The 18519-nt window shown below is 38.2% G+C and overlaps 1 protein-coding gene across 9 annotated transcripts in view; it reads left to right on the top strand.

Moving 5' to 3' along the window:
* LOC139957612 (mutS protein homolog 5-like) overlaps positions 1-18519 on the top strand; it is a 116993-nt gene that overhangs the window by 11330 nt on the left and 87144 nt on the right. For 8 of the 9 annotated variants that reach the window (XM_071955302.1, XM_071955297.1, XM_071955298.1 and 5 more), the window contains exons 5-8: positions 1776-1847; positions 7615-7736; positions 9519-9628; positions 15904-16025. In XM_071955302.1, coding sequence (XP_071811403.1) covers positions 1776-1847; positions 7615-7736; positions 9519-9628; positions 15904-16025 — 426 coding nt within the window. The remainder of the gene's footprint in view (positions 1-1775; positions 1848-7614; positions 7737-9518; positions 9629-15903; positions 16026-18519) is intronic. The other variant, XM_071955304.1, reaches the window with a different exon arrangement.

Below are 18519 nucleotides of genomic sequence, written 5' to 3'. Positions count from 1 at the left end.
TGCAACATGAGTCCTGGTATCCTAACAACTACCGGGATTTTCCTCAACATTTCATCTGTGGTTCAAAGCACTTAATTACGAGACCGTCAATTTCATTCATTAAATGACATTGCCTAGGCTAACTACATACTCTTACACGCACGGTTTTCAATAAAGACAGTTCCAAAATAACTCGCTATGTTTGGGCCTTTATGTTTTAACATACACTTTCAAAAAGAAAAGCACAAACCTTGGAAAAAAGCACCCCGCACCATCCTTCATTCATACTCATACTTGGAATAAATGACATCTTGGAACCCTCTGCAATAATAGATGAATCCATTCCATTATAGCATCAACTCTCAAGTACCTGTACTGTACCCTAGGCTATAATAAACAGTCCCTAGGGAAGATGGATTTAAGCTTGATATACTCCCTGCGGTTTTGGCTCAAAATGTATTCAATTGTTATAATTATTATATCAAAATGAGGGGAAATACATACATGTGGTAAGATTTTATACATGGGGAACCTTCATAAGCATCGTAGGAAGAATAAGTTACTAAAATTTCAGAATAACTTTGAGGTCCCACAACATGCTAAGCCCAAGTAACATTAGATATTTGGTGTAGCCCAGGTCCAATTTAACACATGAAAAGTTGATTCGTTAGATGGTAGGTCTATGCCAGTACGTAAATTTGTAAGTATGCTATTCTAAGTAAGAACACAGACACCATAAATAATGTGTTTTCTTTATTTCAAATAGCAACACATAGTTATTTATATATGTCCGGGATTCCCAAGATTGATACCAAACGAATGTAATAACTTGTTGTTTTCCCACTCCCAGTAGTATTTATACATTGCACTGTGATCGAGACTAGTCAATACTGGGATCGGGATGCTGGGATTCACTTGACTACCGGGATCCCGCAATGCTAGCACTATGTCATTTAACAGTTTTGCTAGGAAATTTGTGGCTCCATTTAACGACAGTTTTCATAAGACTTGCAGCTATTAAAGTGTTGAACAATGTTGGTCAAACAGAGTACTGAACGAATCATACAACAGAAGTGAAAGGAAGGAAAGGCTTGTGTTCCCCCCCCCCCCCTTCAAAAAATGATAGTACACTAGGGATGCACCGGATATCCGGTCCGACCGGATAGTGAGCAAATATCCGGTTCCGGTTCTGGCCGGATATTTTTCAAAATCCGACCGGATCTTTTTCAAAATCTGGCCTGAATTATTCCTTAAAAAGTACACAGTTTCATGCATATCAACTTGGTGGGGAATATGATCCTTCATTTTAAAAGAGGTTAACACTAGTGTTATAGAGTGCAGACATATGTTTGTTAATTTAACCAAGGGATTCTGCAAATGAGAGTTATACAAGTGGTTACTGTTGTGAGTTGTGCAAACGAAAATATCGGTATTGGGCTGATATCGGGATTGGATTATCACATATCAGCCAAAACAGATATTGGTGATATCGGTACAACATTACTTAGTACACTAATGTCCCATATTGTGTAGAAAAGCTTATTGTTTTTTAGGTCAAAGGCCATTTGAGGTCACCAGAGGTCAAAATGTGGCAAACTTGCCAACACAATATGTCAAGTAGGAAATCTCTGACAGATCTCAATACACATGTGGATGTATCATATTGAGCAGAAGAAGTCTTGTATTTTTAGAAGATGGAAGTTTATTTGATGATGAATTTGGTTGCTTTTTATGAGAACCATACCAAACCAACCAAATTTTATTGCAATGGTATCAACAAACTTGCCTTTTTTCAGATAAATTGCCATCTTTGTGTGGACTTAATGGAGATATGGTCAGTGTGGACTACCTTCCAAGTACAGAGTTTTGTAAGTATGACCAGGGAGTTGTTCCATAACAACTCCCTGGTATGACAATTGGTTATCAAGTATGGCAGTTGGTAAATCAATGTTGGGGAAAACTTGTGCCAGGAGACACCAACCCACTGACAGATTTATGTATCAAATTCTCTATCTAGCCTGGAAATTGAAATGATCTACAGTGCCCGTCACTTTACAGTTTCCCTTGCTTAGTGTAAGGAAATAGAGAGCTATAATTCATACATACATATGTAGACAGCTCAGCAGACTGATGGGTATTATGTAGTGTCCATTGGTTCTTGTTTTAATAACAATTGGATAATTTGCTTCTTACAATAACAGTTTGATTGGATGCTACACTTCCTGTACTTGAAATTATTACACCAATTTGACAATTAACAAGGGATGACTATGGAGAGGTTGTTCTATTGCCACAGAACAGTCTTGAAGTCTCAAGTGCTTCTGAATTATAGAGTTAATATTATGGGAATTTTGAACTAGGGTGGTTAGACATGTCACTTACCCCAAAAGAGTTGTATCGTATTGGTTTGGTTGTTCAGGAAGAAAATACTTTGCTAAGTGCTTGTTTCCTAATTAAAACAAATTTACACACTAGATATGAAAAACCTGGTGTAAATACCAATGTACTGTATTCCTTGTGCATTATGTGGAAGTTGACTTTACATACAAACATGGTCAGACTTGTTTAATGATTAGTGGCACCATTAGTGATATTTTACAGATGTTTGTGCTGCTTCCTGCTAACCAGAAAGGGTTCTTGATCCTCTTCATATGGATGTAAGTGTAACTAAAGATAATAGACTGCTGATATGAACCACTTAACATACTGAAATTCCCACTTTTCCCTGTTTCACATAGTAGTTTCACAATACTTTCTAATTGCAGACATGAATATCTTCATATTTCAACAGCTTAACCAGCTTTCCACAAATTTTCACACTAATCCAGTGTGGACTTAAAGTTACTTACTTTGAGTAAAGGGACACAAAGCTGGCTTTTAGAATTGCACATTTTGGGACTGTTGATTCTAGTAGTATGAACTGGACACTAAAAGCTATTATTAGAGTTGTATCATGTTGTATCCCTCTAATCATTGCAGCATGGAAGTTTTTTCTATAATTTTGGTATTTTACTAAAGCGTGATAGGTTCCACAGCGGGGAGGGGAGGTTGTTTTATTGGCCTTAATCTTGTTAGAGATTGGGGGAAGTGCTTGGATCGATCACCTTCAAGAACAAGGGTCTGAAGTACAGCAGGTTTCCCAGTCCGTCTCCCATCCAGGATAAGTCATCTCAAGACTCAGACAATGGATACAGACCCGACAGAGGCTATAGACCAAGAAAGGGGAAGTTCCTCTCGGTAAAGCCTTTAAGTGACCCCTCTCGTCAATGCTGTTGCAACTGTCAGGCATGTTCAACTGCTGGTCCATCAACTATCCAAGCACCATCCACTTACTAATTCAGTACTGGCTCTATCAAATGCACCCCTCCCACAACATGGAGACGAAGAGTCAAGCCCCTCTGACCATTCAAAGAAATGTGGTTATCAATTCAGCTGATCCAGATGCCCACAACTTTAAGGCTTCTGAGACCCGGTCAGAGTGCGGAGATAGGCACCTCAAGCTCAAATTTATCCCTAGTAGAAGATATTGAGGACGAAAGGATGATGAATTAGATGTTTTACCAACAGACCTTCTGCCAGCATTAGTTACCAAAGCCATCAGCATCTTCAAGAAGCGTGTTGACTTTGACGACCAAGTATGTTTTGATAGGTTGGAGGCCATACAAAACAAGGTGGACCGCTTTTCCAGCGAAACATAACCATAATGATACATTGAGACAGCTCTTCAAATTTCCACTGATCGACAGGCTGGGATGGAGCAAGGTATTAGTTCTGGCCATTTTTAAGATCTATGAAATTTGCATTTACATTAAGCTTTGTCTATCGTTTTGGACAGAGATGGTTTCAGATTCCTGTGTACAGGGTCTTCATAGAGTTCACCTCAACACCTCCAGAAGGTGGAGGGAAGAGGACCACCCCTGTACTCAACGACCCAGAATGAGGCCATGCCCTGGATACATGTCCAGCCAGGTATGGTAGTGTGGTAGTGAGACAATGGGAGAGGAGGGACCACTTTTCCAGTCGTCTTCCCACACCCAAAAGACATGACTGGGGAGATCAATCCTCAACTTGCTCAACAAATCATTTGTAAGACCAAAATGTTTTCAGGTGGAGATTCTCCATCATTATACAATCCTTCAAAAAGTGCATGTGGGCATTGAGAGTGGATCTGACAGATGCTTAACTACATCAATGCTTCCTGACATTCAGTTACAAGGGAGTGGACTTCAAATTCATCACAGTCCCCTTCAGCCCTGCTACTTCTCTGAGGGTATTCACTCAGGTCGTTGGAACATTAGTGGCAGAACTTATCTACAGAGGTGTCCTCCTGCTTGCATACCTAAACAACTGGCTGCTGTTAGGTGAGTCTATCAAGATGCTGTCATGAATATGACCCTTACATCAGACCTGACACACTTAGGATAGGTCGTCAGAGGAAATATGGGACAGCTCTCCGAAGAGAGTTCCCAGTCAGCTTAGGTGACAGATACTCTTCAGCCAGTCACTAACAATGAGATCGCAGATATGACATTTGGGTCTTATGGCCAGTGTAGTAGAGATTGTTCAATTCTGCATGCTGCGAATGAGACCAATTCAGATTCACCTGCTGAAGTTCTAAAAACCAGACAAGTCCAGTCTGGACTTGCAGGTACCTCTCTCCTGTTAGCTCCTCTGTCACCTGCAATGGTGGTCAGTCCACAAGAATTTGTCCCTTGAAAGACACTCACCAGAAAGACCATTGATGTCTATAACCCTCATTGACGGGCTGGGGAGCCTTTGGGAGTCACAGACAGGCTTGGGGACCAGTTACAGCCTTCACGGACAATACAATGGTAGTGACGTACATCAACAGACATGGAGGTACCAGATTGGCACGGTTCTGCAATGCATTTCCTACACTGTTGCCGTTGTCCAGAGTGGCAGAGCTTGCACATTGTGGTGAAGAACAATCATCTGATGGATGCACGCTCCAGGAGAACCTGAATCTGCGCAAGTGGTCCCTCTACCTACAAACCTGTTCCCTGTTTAATATCTTCTGCCGCCCAAACATTGACCTCTTGCCTCAGCCAGCAATACTAGATGTCCAACCTTCTTTATGAGATGATACCTCCCACAGGCATGGGCAACTGATGCCCTGTTCATATCTTGGAATGGGATGCAGGCATGTGCTTTCCTTCCATAATGCCTAATTCACAGGGTCCAACTGAAAGTACAAAATTTCTAGGACCAAACCACTTTTTATAGCTACCAGGTTGCCAAGGAGACCATGCTTTTCCATGCTTTATACTCCTCTTGAGTCTTCTCTGCGACACCCCACATAGCCTTCCGGACTCGCCTCACCTGCTAACACTAGCCAGAAGAAGAACTTTCCACCCTAATATTGGATCCCTTGACCTGACTGCCTGGCCACTCTCAAATCTGACTCATACTCTGATAACCCTGTCTCTCCAAGCTTCCATTACATCCATACTCTGATAACCCTGTCTCTTCAAGCTACCATTACATCCATACTCTGATAACCCTGTCTCTTCAAGCTACCATTACATCCATACTCTTATAACCCTGTCTCTTCAAGCTACCATTACATCCATACTCTGATAACCCTGTCTCTTCAAGCTACCATTACATCCATACTCTGATAACCCTGTCTCTTCAAGCTACCATTACATCCATACTCTGATAACCCTGTCTCTTCAAGCTACCATTACATCCATACTCTGATAACCCTGTCTCTTCAAGCTACCATTACATCCCTTGGAAGCCACCATACTCTGCTACCCCTGTCTCTCCAAGCTTCCATTACATCCCTTGGAACCAATATTACTCTGATAATCCTGTCTCTCCAGGCTACCATTACATCCCTTGGAAGCCACCATACTCTGCTACCCCTGTCTCTCCAAGCTTCCATTACATCCCTTGGAACCCATATTACTCTGATAACCCTGTCTCTCCAGGCTACCATTACATCCCTTGGAACCCATATTACTCTGATAACCCTGTCTCTCCAGGCTACCATTACATCCCTTGGAAGCCACCATACTCTAATAAACCTGTCTTTCCAAGCTTCCATTACATCCCTTGGAACCCATATTACTCTGATAACCCTGTCTCTCCAGGCTACCATTACATCCCTTGGAAGCCACCATACTCTGATAAACCTGTCTCTCCAAGCTTCCATTACATCCCTTGGAACCCATATGACTCTGATAACCCTGTCTCTCCAGGCTACCATTACATCCCTTGGAAGCCACCATACTCTGATAACCCTGTCTCTCCAAGCTACCATTACATCCCTTGGAAGCCACCGTACTCTGCTACCCCTGTCTCTCCAAGCTTCCATTACATCCCTTGGAACCCATATTACTCTGATAACCCTGTCTCTCCAGGCTACCATTACATCCCTTGGAAGCCACCATACTCTGCTACCCCTGTCTCTCCAAGCTTCCATTACACCCCTTGGAACCCATATTACTCTGATAACCCTGTCTCTCCAGGCTACCATTACATCCCTTGGAAGCCACCATACTCTGATAACCCTGTCTCTCCAAGCTACCATTACATCCCTTGGAAGCCACCATTCTCTGATAACCCTGTCTCTCTAGGCTACCATTACATCCCTTGGAAGCGACCATACTCTACTACCCCTGTCTCTCCAAGCTACCATTACATCCCTTGGAACCCATATTACTCTGATAACCCTGTCTCTCCAGGCTACCATTACATCCCTTGGAAGCCACCATACTCTGGTACCCCTGTCTCTCCAAGCTTCTATTACATCCCTATGGAAGCCACCATACTCTGATAACCCTGTCTCTCCAGGCTACCATTACATCCCTATGGAACCCACTATACTCGTTAAGCCTGTCTTTCTAAGCTCCCATTACATCCATACTCTGATAACCCTGTCTCTCCAAGCTTCAGTATGTAAACTGTTTGTGTAAAATGTCACATATCTGTCATCAAAATATTGCTCCTTACTGATAGGTTAAGTTTATCTCCCAAATATCCCTCCTAGTGATAGCCTCAGTTAACCACCACCAAAATATTCCTGTAAGTCATAGGTTCAATTAATCTGCTTCTGGAATGTCCACCATTGTGATAGGTTCAGTTAATCTGCCACCGAAATATTCCCCTTAGTGATTGGATTACTGCCACAGATCTGTCACAAATTATCCCTCCTAGTTAATCTGCCACAGGAATATTGCTTTTAGTAATGGGATCTGTGAAAAGGATATTTCGGTGGTTGAAGGTAATTTGCTTAATGAACTTGCTGGATATTTTCTCAATCCACATAGCATTTTGTATGTCGTAGATATGAGTTTTCAAATTTGGTGGTCTGGTGGCATCTGGCAACAGCAGAGTGAATTTTGTCATCACTTCAATTCAGCTGAACATGATTTTCTTTTTCTATATAATATTTAGCTGACTTATGTCTTAAAAAACTCATTTTGCCAACCAATTTCTGTTTATAAATTTGATGTCAATCTCAATTTTTTCTAAAGTCAGGTATGAAATGTAGCCTTTGAATGAATGTACTGGTATGCACAGTTTGAAGGACCATGGGATAGAATTCTAAAAAGTACAGTATGCTAGGGACGGCTTGTGATACAAATAAAACTTTATCAATTTCTACAGCTCTGGAGGTTTGCAAACGCAGGGTGATGTCCATACATCTGCCAACAATTCCTAGTCATTATACTGAAGCAGATAGAACTATATTCCTGTCCTCAACAATTCCATTTGACTGTTGCTGCTTGGTAAGTTAGGTTCATTACCATAAACCACATATTGGTAGTACTGCGTGTGGTGTTTGATTTACTTGCCATGCAGTCAAGTTGGCCAGTGTTTGTACATGTGTGTGAGTACATGTTCATTTACCATTTACCATAAACCCAATATTGGTAGTACTGCGTGTGGTGTTTGATTTACTTGCCATGCAGTCAAGTTGGCCAGTGTTTGTACATGTGTGTGAGTACATGTTCATTTACCATAAACCACATATTGGTACTGTAGTACTGCGTGTGGTGTTTGATTTACTTGCCATGCAGTCAAGTTGGCCTGTGTTTGTACATGTGTGTGAGTACATGTTCATTTACCATAAACCACATATTGGTAGTACTGCGTGTGGTGTTTGATTTACTTGCCATGCAGTCAAGTTGGCCAGTGTTTGTACATGTGTGTGAGTACATGTTCATTTACCATAAACCACATATTGGTAGTACTGCGTGTGGTGTTTGATTTACTTGCCATGCAGTCAAGTTGGCCAGTGTTTGTACATGTGTGTGAGTACATGTTCATTTACCATAAACCACATATTGGTACTGTAGTACTGCGTGTGGTGTTTGATTTACTTGCCATGCAGTCATGTTGGCCAGTGTGGGTACATGTGTGTGGGTACATGTGTGCAGGATGCTCAGGCTTGTAAGCATGTTAAAAAAAAAAAAAAGTGCATGGTGGTTTGACCTCACACTGGTATGTGGATGCACCTTAGTGAGGAGAAGAACCCTCTGTGATGCTAAAAGGAAATTTTAGGTCAACAGAAATTATTCTATAAACCTTGTAAACAGTAAGTCTCGGATGAACTTCTTACTTGGTATGTGAAACCATCTTAGTGATTGCAAGAGTCCTGTTTTTGTGGAGATTAATTTATTTGAGGTCACGACAAGTCAAACTCTGAAACCTTTGCCAACACAATTTCTGCAAAAGCAAAGTTTGAATAAACATCATATTTGGCACTTTGGTCCAATGTATGGAGTACAGGAGCTCTGTTGCTGTGGTAGAGTTCAAAGATCATGTAAAGAGAGTGTATACATAGTTTCTTATTGCCCTATTAGAAAGTGCCTCATCTACATTCAGTAGGTAAGGTCAAGCCTTCTGTTGCATCATCATTCGATTGAGTGGTATATTTGAGTATCAAAGGCTCATTCGCATTCTTGATTTGCGTAGGTTCAGTGGCATGACCAACTATTAGCATTGCCTCAACTATTTATTTTTGTTCTGTATATGGCAGGGTGTGGCAGCCTGCACATTTGTAATAAAGTTAACTTGTATTATTAGTGTAGTACGCGTGAAGATTAAGAGATTTACCAAAGAGGTACGTTTTAACTATTATGGTTAACAGAGTATTAAATGTACAACTGTAACTGTATAAATTATTTGAGTTATGTCTTTGAGGTTTGCATATAGTATTTTCTAGTCTTTATGTGATACTTTGAATATATTTTACTGCTTGCGATTTTTTTATTCTTTAGGTGATAAATTTTTGTAAATTCAATTGAGAATTTAAATGTATATTTATGTATTGTAGTTTCCATGGTTGCAATATAGATGCGAATCATCTAGTTGAGGCCTTGGTGTCTTTCTTGCCTATGTCCCTCTCTCTACACAAAGGTCATATCAGGTCATATCAAATCAACAAAGGTCAAAGCCTGAAAACCTTGTAAAAACCTATTGTGCCTATTTTATGTTAAACGTCTTGTATGTAAGATGGCAAGTAATCACTAGATTTTCTGTTGTATTTCTCATTCTTCTTCTTTCAGGTGCGAGCTCTAGGAGGGCTTCTAAAATTCCTTGAGAAGAAGAGGGTCGGCATAGAACTGGAGAGCTCTGACTCTGATATTCCAATACTCTTTCTGAGAACCTTCTCTCTGTGAGTTTCACCACATACCCAAGTTACTATCATGTTCGGTTCATGTTCAAATTTGTTTCTCATATAAAAGTTAAACAGACAATATAATAAAAGTGTGGAGAATAGAATATGACATATATAGGACAGTAGAAAAACATAAATGTTGAGCAACTCTGCTGACCTTTACAATGTAGAAATATAAATATAAAACTGTATCAATATCTATAAACAAGGTCAAAGGGAAGGAAAAGGCAAATACAGGAGAGGAAATATTATCTGTTGTAATGGAATCTAAGCACTACCATAAGGTGGCATTTAAGTTTCAAAGGAAATGGTATAAAATTATCATAGGCGTAGGAGCCTCATTTGATTTGGGGGGGCTGTAATGACTTGCCCGAAAAATATAACCAAAATTTTTCGCGTGCTCCGCACACGTTCCACATGTTAATGTGCATATCATATAGGCATTCATTGCTTATTACATCACATGCCAACAACATAAAATCTTTTTTCGTGTTATTACCCTTCCATATTGATTATAATTATTGGGGAAGTCATTACAACAATAATGATAATAATATAAGTTTAACTATTGAAAAACACATTGCAAATTCTTCTCCTTTCAGTAGGTGCCAGTGGCGGAGCTAGGGGTATTGGTCAGGGGGTAGAGAATGGTCTGTAGGGGCGCTTTCGACACTATCTAAGCGGAGCGCCACCACCGGTTGGCGCGGAGCGTACAAAAATTTTTTGAGTAAAGATACTGCCTAGATCGCCGGAAATGACCCTTTCCGGGCCTAGCTAATTTGCAGATAAACGAAGAATAAATAGGTGTCATCGCCATTTGTCAGAAAATTGCACCAACAAAATGTGAAAAATGTCAATAGGTATTTGAGAACGCAATAAAAAAGTCAATAATTGCAATAAGTAGAAAGTGGTAAAAAGCTGAAAAGGGCGCCAGCAGTCCATTTGAGTCCGTCAGGGGGGGGCATCCGCCCCCTCTGACTTTATGGACGCTCGGCCACTGGTATAAATTTTCACCAAAAAAATTGAAAAACACATTGCAAATTCTTCTTCTTTCAGTAGGTGCTCGAAAAATTCTCAGCATATTGCCCGAATTTTCACCAAAAAATTGAAAAACACATTGCAAATTATTATTCTTTCAGTAGGTGCCCGAAAAAAATTCTCAGCATATTGCCCGAATTTTCACCCAAAAAATTGAAAAGCACATTGCAAATTATTCTTCTTTCAGTAGGTGCTCGAAAAATTCTCAGCATATTGCCCGAATTTTCACCAAAAAAATGAAAAACACATTGCAAATTATTATTCTTTCAGTAGATGCCCGAAAAATTCTCAGCATATTGCCGAATTTTCACAAAATTTTTTTTAAAAACACACTGCAAATTATTATTCTTCCAGTAGGTGCCCAAAAAATTCTCAGCATATTGCCCGAATTTTCACAAAAATAATTGGTTGGGGGGGCTGCAGCCCCCCCCCCCGCCTCCTACGTCTTTGAAAATTATTGAGGTTTTTTGTCACTTGCAGTGAAACCTTGCCAGAGATTGGAGCAGTAGTTAGTAAGTAGGAGTGTACTGTGTTTTGTGTTGTGACAAGAAGTGAAGAATGCGATTGCTATTGGTTGTAATATTGGGCTGAATAGTTTAATTCAGTGATGGACCATTGAGACTAGATAATGCAGTTGAAGCATATTGTTACAGTATTTATGTATTTGTTTCCCCATGGTGTAGTAATGCATATATTTTACAATAAGCAGTGTATATTCATAGTATGCTCTGATTAGTAGCATGGAGTTATATGGTCAATTCTGTGGAGACTCGCGTGACATTTTTACTAAAATTCCTCTCTATTTGATATCATTAAACAAATAAAGAAATTACCTGGGAGAAAAGCATTCATGTAGTCAGTGACGGTATGCCTTAATGCTTACAACAGTAGAGAAAAAATATTTATACCTCAAGTATTGGGGGTGAAATTGGTGAAAAACTAAACGTGACTCACGTGACAGTTACTATTAGCAAAAATCAGAATGCACACAGAAATGTTCAATTTTTTCTTATGTCTTATTAAAATGTCTCCAATAACTTTTTATAATCATACCGAAGTTGAAAAACACCTCTACCTCAATTGCTATGCAACTTTGAAAAAATGTTGTAACGAATGAAAATAACGATGAAGATGTATTGTGACTCGCGTGACAAGAAAATGTGACTCGCGTGACAAGTTCACTTTTCGGATAGTTCTAGACCAAATGCAGTAGTGAATCAAAGGTATAGATCTTGCATAGTGAAATATAACATTCATTGGTCTAGAAAGTGTCCAAAAGGTACTTCCCTTGGGAATGTCCAGATGATATTAATGTCCCCGAGTTACCCTCATGACTGCAGACAGTAGGTAATATACTGTATGGGTAGTACAGTGGTTCAGGCAATATATCTTGTCAATTAATATTTATAACAATATTTAGTATGTTGAAGTCACTCATTTGAAAGTTATAGAAGAAACATCTATCAGAATGTGATTCAAATTACCATTCTCATTTGTCATATCTGAATAAACCAAAAGTGTAATATTTGAGAAGATACATTCGCTCATAGGATTTTGGGAATGATTGAACCTTAAGGTTGTCAAAGTCATAGCACATTGCCAGATACTAATATAGATTATGTTTTTGTATATTACTAAAATATCAATGACACATGCTAACTTTTCAAATGTGGTGATAAAATAGGCATTATATTGCAAATAAATATTCATGAATTTAAATTCTGATATTTCAAATGAAATTATTATAATTAGTTTCATTATGAGTGCCCATATTATTCAAGTTGCCTAATTAAAGGGGAATGCATATGATATCTTTAATCAGTGATTCATTCATCAAACTATAACATCCCTGTAATTTTCACACAGTAAATAGGTAGAAACACTATCTTGAATTGACGTGACTCGCGTGACGTGACATTCGTAAAGGGTGATTTTCTGCAAAATTTGAACATCTTCTGAAAAGGAAAGTTCAGTAATCCTTTTGGTATCTATGTGAAGACTTGATATTCATTATTTGGAGTAATACTATTGTGCATGCAAAGAGAAAAAAACAAAAACAGTGAATTTTGTGACTCGCGTGACAGTAAATCGAGGGTGTTTTCAATTCACCACTGTTGTCTAATGCCTTGATGTCGAAAAAAATTGAAGCTTTTAAGTGAGCACTATGCTATAGCAAATATAATTAGTCCAAAAAACTTATGATATCTATGATTACTATGTACAAATCTGCACAAAATGTAATTTCATCGTATTTTTCATAATTTAGTTACTACGGGAACCATTTGTTATTACCGACCCCATAATCAAACAAATGATTTTTCGGTGTCTAGTAACTACAAGTATTCTATTTATTGGAAACATACAATTTTAATGTACAATGATTTTAAATTTTTTGGTATGATGTTGACCTTATCATGGAATTGACCATAGGTAAAGTTGATTGGAATCGAACCAATTCTTGAATCAGTTATTGTGGCTAAAACTTTATTATTTGAATTGGAAGAGGACTTATTGTGAATGAGAACATTTGTGTCATCAGCAATTAAGTGTATGGATGCTTTAGGAACTGCATTGTGAACATCTTTAACATATATGAGAAAAAGAAGCAGTCTCGAAACAAACTGGAGGGACCCCTGTAGAGACATTGAGGGACAATTAATTTAAGAGGATAGGATGATTAAAGGTGTCATAAGCTTTTTTGAGATTCAGATAAAGACCTAGGACATTGGTGCTAAATTTTGTCAAGATGTGTACACATATATTGTTTACAGCCTCTTACAAAGCATGAGATATCGAGTGACCATCCATAAAACCAAAATGATAACCAGAACAAAGTCTGTGTTCTTTACGGTATAAAGTACGCATTTGTCAATTACACTCTCTACATGTTTGTTGAAACCTGTGAGTAGTTTTATAGGCCAGTGTTGTTATCAGGTAAGCTGCCATCAGGTAAGCTGCCATAAATACCTTAAGAGCATCTGGGTACCAGCTAGTGGGTATTATTAAAGATAAGGACAATTACAGGTCCTATCAGATGCACAGCAAACTTATCTTAATTGGAATACAATCATACCTGGAAATACCAGGTTATAAGGCATCAATGAGCCTATATAGATTTTTGAGACACTGGAGAAATCAGCATTATAAGTAGGACAACCTGTGTAGTGGCTGGAGTTACGATGAGAATTTTGAGGGAAAGAAATGGTTGAGAACTGTAGCCATAAGGCACTGTCATTTTTACTGTTGATTGATGATAGCCCATGCTTGTTTGGACAAAGTTTGCCATGTCATCAATTGGATTGATCTTGCTGTAGCTAACAGTTAGTTATTTCACTCACTTCATATAAAATGTTCTTCCTGGTACTCAAGACTGGCTGACTTTTGAGAGCAAACTCAAAAGGAGTTGCAGTTAACATGTTATCAAAGTGATATTTAGTAACAATTATAACTTGCCTGGTTTAAATTCTATGTTTATGATGTACTCTTCCGGTCCAATCAATTGCAAGTAATGGGTCATACTAGTTGTCTACCTCTTATGAAAATGAAATTTGCATATTTAAAGGGTTCTTACATGTGATACAAATCTGGAAAGTGCTTAAATATGATTGAACTTTATTCAAGGCCTCGATTGCATGTGCTTGATTTCTTTGTATTTCCTGAAAATGTAATTAACAAATGCTTGAAATTCATTTTAAAATAAATCCTACATAATATTTGCACATTTATTGCTCATTTACTGTCCAAGGTAGATACAATTGCCCCCAAGATTTGTTGGTTTTTCATAGTCAGTAACCTAAACGGACAAATGCAAAATAGTTGCAATGAATTTGATGTATTTTGTAAACACGCGGGTATGTTTATTGTCTTTGGCGACTTTTGATTTGTGTGTTAAATTTGAAGCAAGCTTAAATAGTATCATAGGTGATTTTTTACATCCAATCATAATGGGAGTTAGCTGTGTATAGTGGTTCACTCAGTATTGTGGATAAAGGCGGTGGCATTTGAAGCAATGAGGCTTAGCAATCGGGAGGTTCTGGGTTCGATACCTGGCCGGGTCATAGTAAGGTGGGTTTCCAAGAGAAATCTATGGTTATCCCATCTGAAATGACTTTCTAAATTGAAAGATTCCAAATTTGAGTTAAAATGTTGAATTTGAAGCCACCCTACGTGTAAGTTGTAATCCATCAGCCCTTGCAGATTTCTCCCACATTTGTGGTCGCTTAAGCATCGTAAATATAACTGCTGATTATTATAATTATCATTATTATTACTTGTAGCATGTGATATATATATTATGGGAAACTTTCTTTTGCAGTGTTTGTTCATATATTTGACAGAATATTTTAATACTTTTATTTGAAAACCTGGTAGTGAACATATCATTTAAATCAAATATTGCCATTGCTCACTGGTTCTTTTTTTTTCACCTTGAAAACTGTAAAATATATATATTTTTCTATAAAGATATATTGACTATTTATTGTGGCAAATATTGTGGCAGATATATTGTGGCATATATATTATAGGATAGTGTTAGGTTTGTTGACATGAAACATTCAAGAAGAAAAATTCATGAAAGAATTTGGGGGGGGGGGGGAATTTTCCACCTGACATGGTTACATGACAATTTTTCAATTTAATAAGTAATTTTTAAAGGCATCCCTGCCAATGTTCATCAATTGGACCTTTTGTGAGACAGAAAAGTGTGCACATTTAAATGTTAATGAATTTGATTCATGCCCTAGTTGCTTTAAAGCTTATCTATTCTTATTATTTCATAACAAACAGGTATGTGTGCAGTGAAATTAGGTATACCTAAACAAAGTTCTTTGCTGATTACATCTTTGAGGATGACTTGGCTAGCACTCATTGTATAGTACAGGACTATCTCTGATATCTTCCGATCTGAATTTACTACCTGGTGCAAAAGTTAGTTCTAAGTGTATTGCTTATTTGAAAAATCACCCTTCCAAAACATAATTTGATAAATACCGCCCTGAGAAAAGTGCTAAATATAAATTTCAATAAAAAAGTGTATGGACCCATGATTGCAAACTTTACCTAGTTTTGTGTAATTGTTATTCATGATCTAATTAAATGCAACAAACACAGTTGTTCACAATATGTTCTTCATGTACTGTAAATAGAGTATTCAATGCAAAAGCTTACCACATTAATAACACTATTAACGATAATACTAATGGATTTGATGTCACATAATATTCTTCTTCCAGTCATGACGTGATGTTTCTTGATGCAGACACATACATAGCCCTTCAGCTTTTCAAAAATGAAAGTCATCCATCAGCTTACAAGGCAGGAGGAAGTGGAGCAAAAGAAGGGCTCAGTTTATTTGGTGAGAGCTCCTAAATACAATTATTACAATCAACTAAAACTGACATGTCCCATTCAGCATCCTTCCTCATTATTAGTAATCCCCTTTATAAATTGTCCCCTCCTTTCACTGGTAACCACCCCCCTCCAACCTGTCCCCCCCTCCAACCTTGCATAAATGACTCTATTTGCAATCATATCAGTGTTCTATGAATCACACATTACCGTTATTTAAAGTAAACATCCGGTGCAGTGTAGTTTTGACCATGTTTACTGTGTACCTACTATGTATTGATGTCCATTGTAATGTTGACTGTGTACTTACACTTTACTGCTACTATGCATTACTGTGTACCCACACCTTATTGCTACTATGTATTGATGTCCATTGTAGTGGTGACTGTGTACTTACACTTTACTGCTACTATGCATTACTGTGTACCCACACCTTATTGGTACTATGTATTGATGTCCATTGTAGTGTTGACTGTGTACAGTACCGCCCAGATTAAATCGGCCATGGCATCGTGTATCGTGACAAAATATGAGGAGACTCGAGGAGTCTATCGTGATATCGTTTCCATTACGCCTATAGCAAGTACCTAACGTGATATCGTGCATCGCATCGTGGTCGTAATATCGTGATAGTGTGTTCATCATTTCACTGGCACTGTTTACTATCGTTATGTTATCGTTATAGCGTGAATCACGTTGCAGAACGATCGATCGTTTCATCGTGATTTGAAAGAATTGGGGTAGGCTTCTTCCCGCAGTAGATGAAATCATCAATTCAACTCAATGTGCAATAGATTTATTGCAAATTCTGATCAAAAAGTTCGGTTTGTCACCAAAATTAAGTGTCAATCGACATACAAGTTTCATAATCGCAAAACTAGTACGATAGGCCTAATGAACACACTGTAGGCCTACTCATCCAAACTCCTTCATACAAACCCCTTCTTTAAAAAAAAAAAAAGCAGCGGTCGCAAAATATTTTCTATTCCAACAAAACATTCGTTCTGAACTTCTTGTATGCAAGAATATCAGCCTAGGCTTTAATTGCAGTAGCAAATCGTCCCAAATGTTACGATAGGGTAAATATGCATTGTAACGCTGAATATAGGCCTACAGTAGCTTTTTCACCGTCCGGGATGCATAGGGTGGCATACTTTAGTATGTTTGAACATTGTTTTCACGATCGAATTTTGCAAGATTTTCGAGAAAATTGTTTGCTTGAAGAATGTTTTTCCGCACCATATGATATGCTCAAATAAGCAGTTTCTTTTGCATAGCATCAGTAATCGATATGATCCCGATGGCAACCCGTATTGACAAGCACATTAAAAATTATACAAAATAGGTCATAACTTCTGTTAGAAGCTTTTTTCTATTTAAATGTCATAAAGTCATTTAATTGCTTTTGGCCGGACAGTTTTGTATGGTAGCAACCTTATTTTCTGAAAATACTAGATACGGTCACGAACCTCGTAGAATTTTCAAACCAGTCCAGACATGTTTGGTTTCACCAAATCGTCCATACCATGCAACAAGAGTATATTTTTTGAATATTTATGTGGTAATACTTGAATTTTTCATTTTGTTCAAACATGTGTTTAAGCATCATGTAACGTAGTTAAATACACATTCGCCCAAAATGCAATGATTAGGGGTAGACCCAGTATATTTTATGGGTTCCGGCGTGTCTACGTTCCGACAATTGTTTTTTACTCTGAAGTTCTTTTGACCAATATTTTTGACCAATATGTTTTCGGACCAAATTTTTTTAAGACCCTTATTTGTTTAGACCAAAATATTTTGATGACACAAATTTTTTTTACTCTCAAATTTTTGTTGACCAATTTTTTTCGGACATGCACTATTTGGGTCATAAAAAACTTTGGGCCCTTTTATTTTTTGTTTCGTAAAAAAATTTGGCGCGTCCAAAAAAAATGAGTCCCCCCAAACAAATCAGGTCAGGAAAATTGTGGGTCAAAAAAAGTTGATTCCACAAAAAAATTGGGTCCAAATAAGGGAAGCCTCGCAAATCTAACCGCCGGTTCCGGGCCGGCGGAAATCTCGCACCCCTTGCTCATTATACGTGTGCATATTGGTCCCATGGTTCAATGCACACAAGCTGGTTGCCAGCCGGAGTAATGAGCACAGTGTCCTGACAACACAAGGCTGGTTATTCTTCACAAACAATGAGCAAACTTGGCCAAGTGACCGGATTAACTTTTGCGGTTTTGACAGTCAATAGAGTGGTAGTTTATGTTGCAAAGTGACTTAATTATACACTAAACTCCGCCACTACCAAATGTCCGAGATTCAGTACTTTATATAATTCTTGCAAATCTTCCACGTTATCAAACCTCACAAATAAAATTTCTTGGGTCTCTTATGAACAATTGTGAAACTCCGCTACTCGAAAGTTCGATAAAAGCAGCCTTTACCTGGGCCTATACATTATGAGCCTTGTTCAACGAGTGGTACGTAACTATGAATTAAAACTGAATCAG

The sequence above is a fragment of the Apostichopus japonicus genome, chromosome 2 (genome assembly GCF_037975245.1).
Source record: "Apostichopus japonicus isolate 1M-3 chromosome 2, ASM3797524v1, whole genome shotgun sequence".
In the NCBI taxonomy this organism is placed as follows: Eukaryota; Metazoa; Echinodermata; class Holothuroidea; order Aspidochirotida; family Stichopodidae; genus Apostichopus; species Apostichopus japonicus.
The sequence above is the reverse complement of the archived record's forward strand: the minus strand, read 5'-3'. Positions and strand labels throughout refer to the sequence as shown.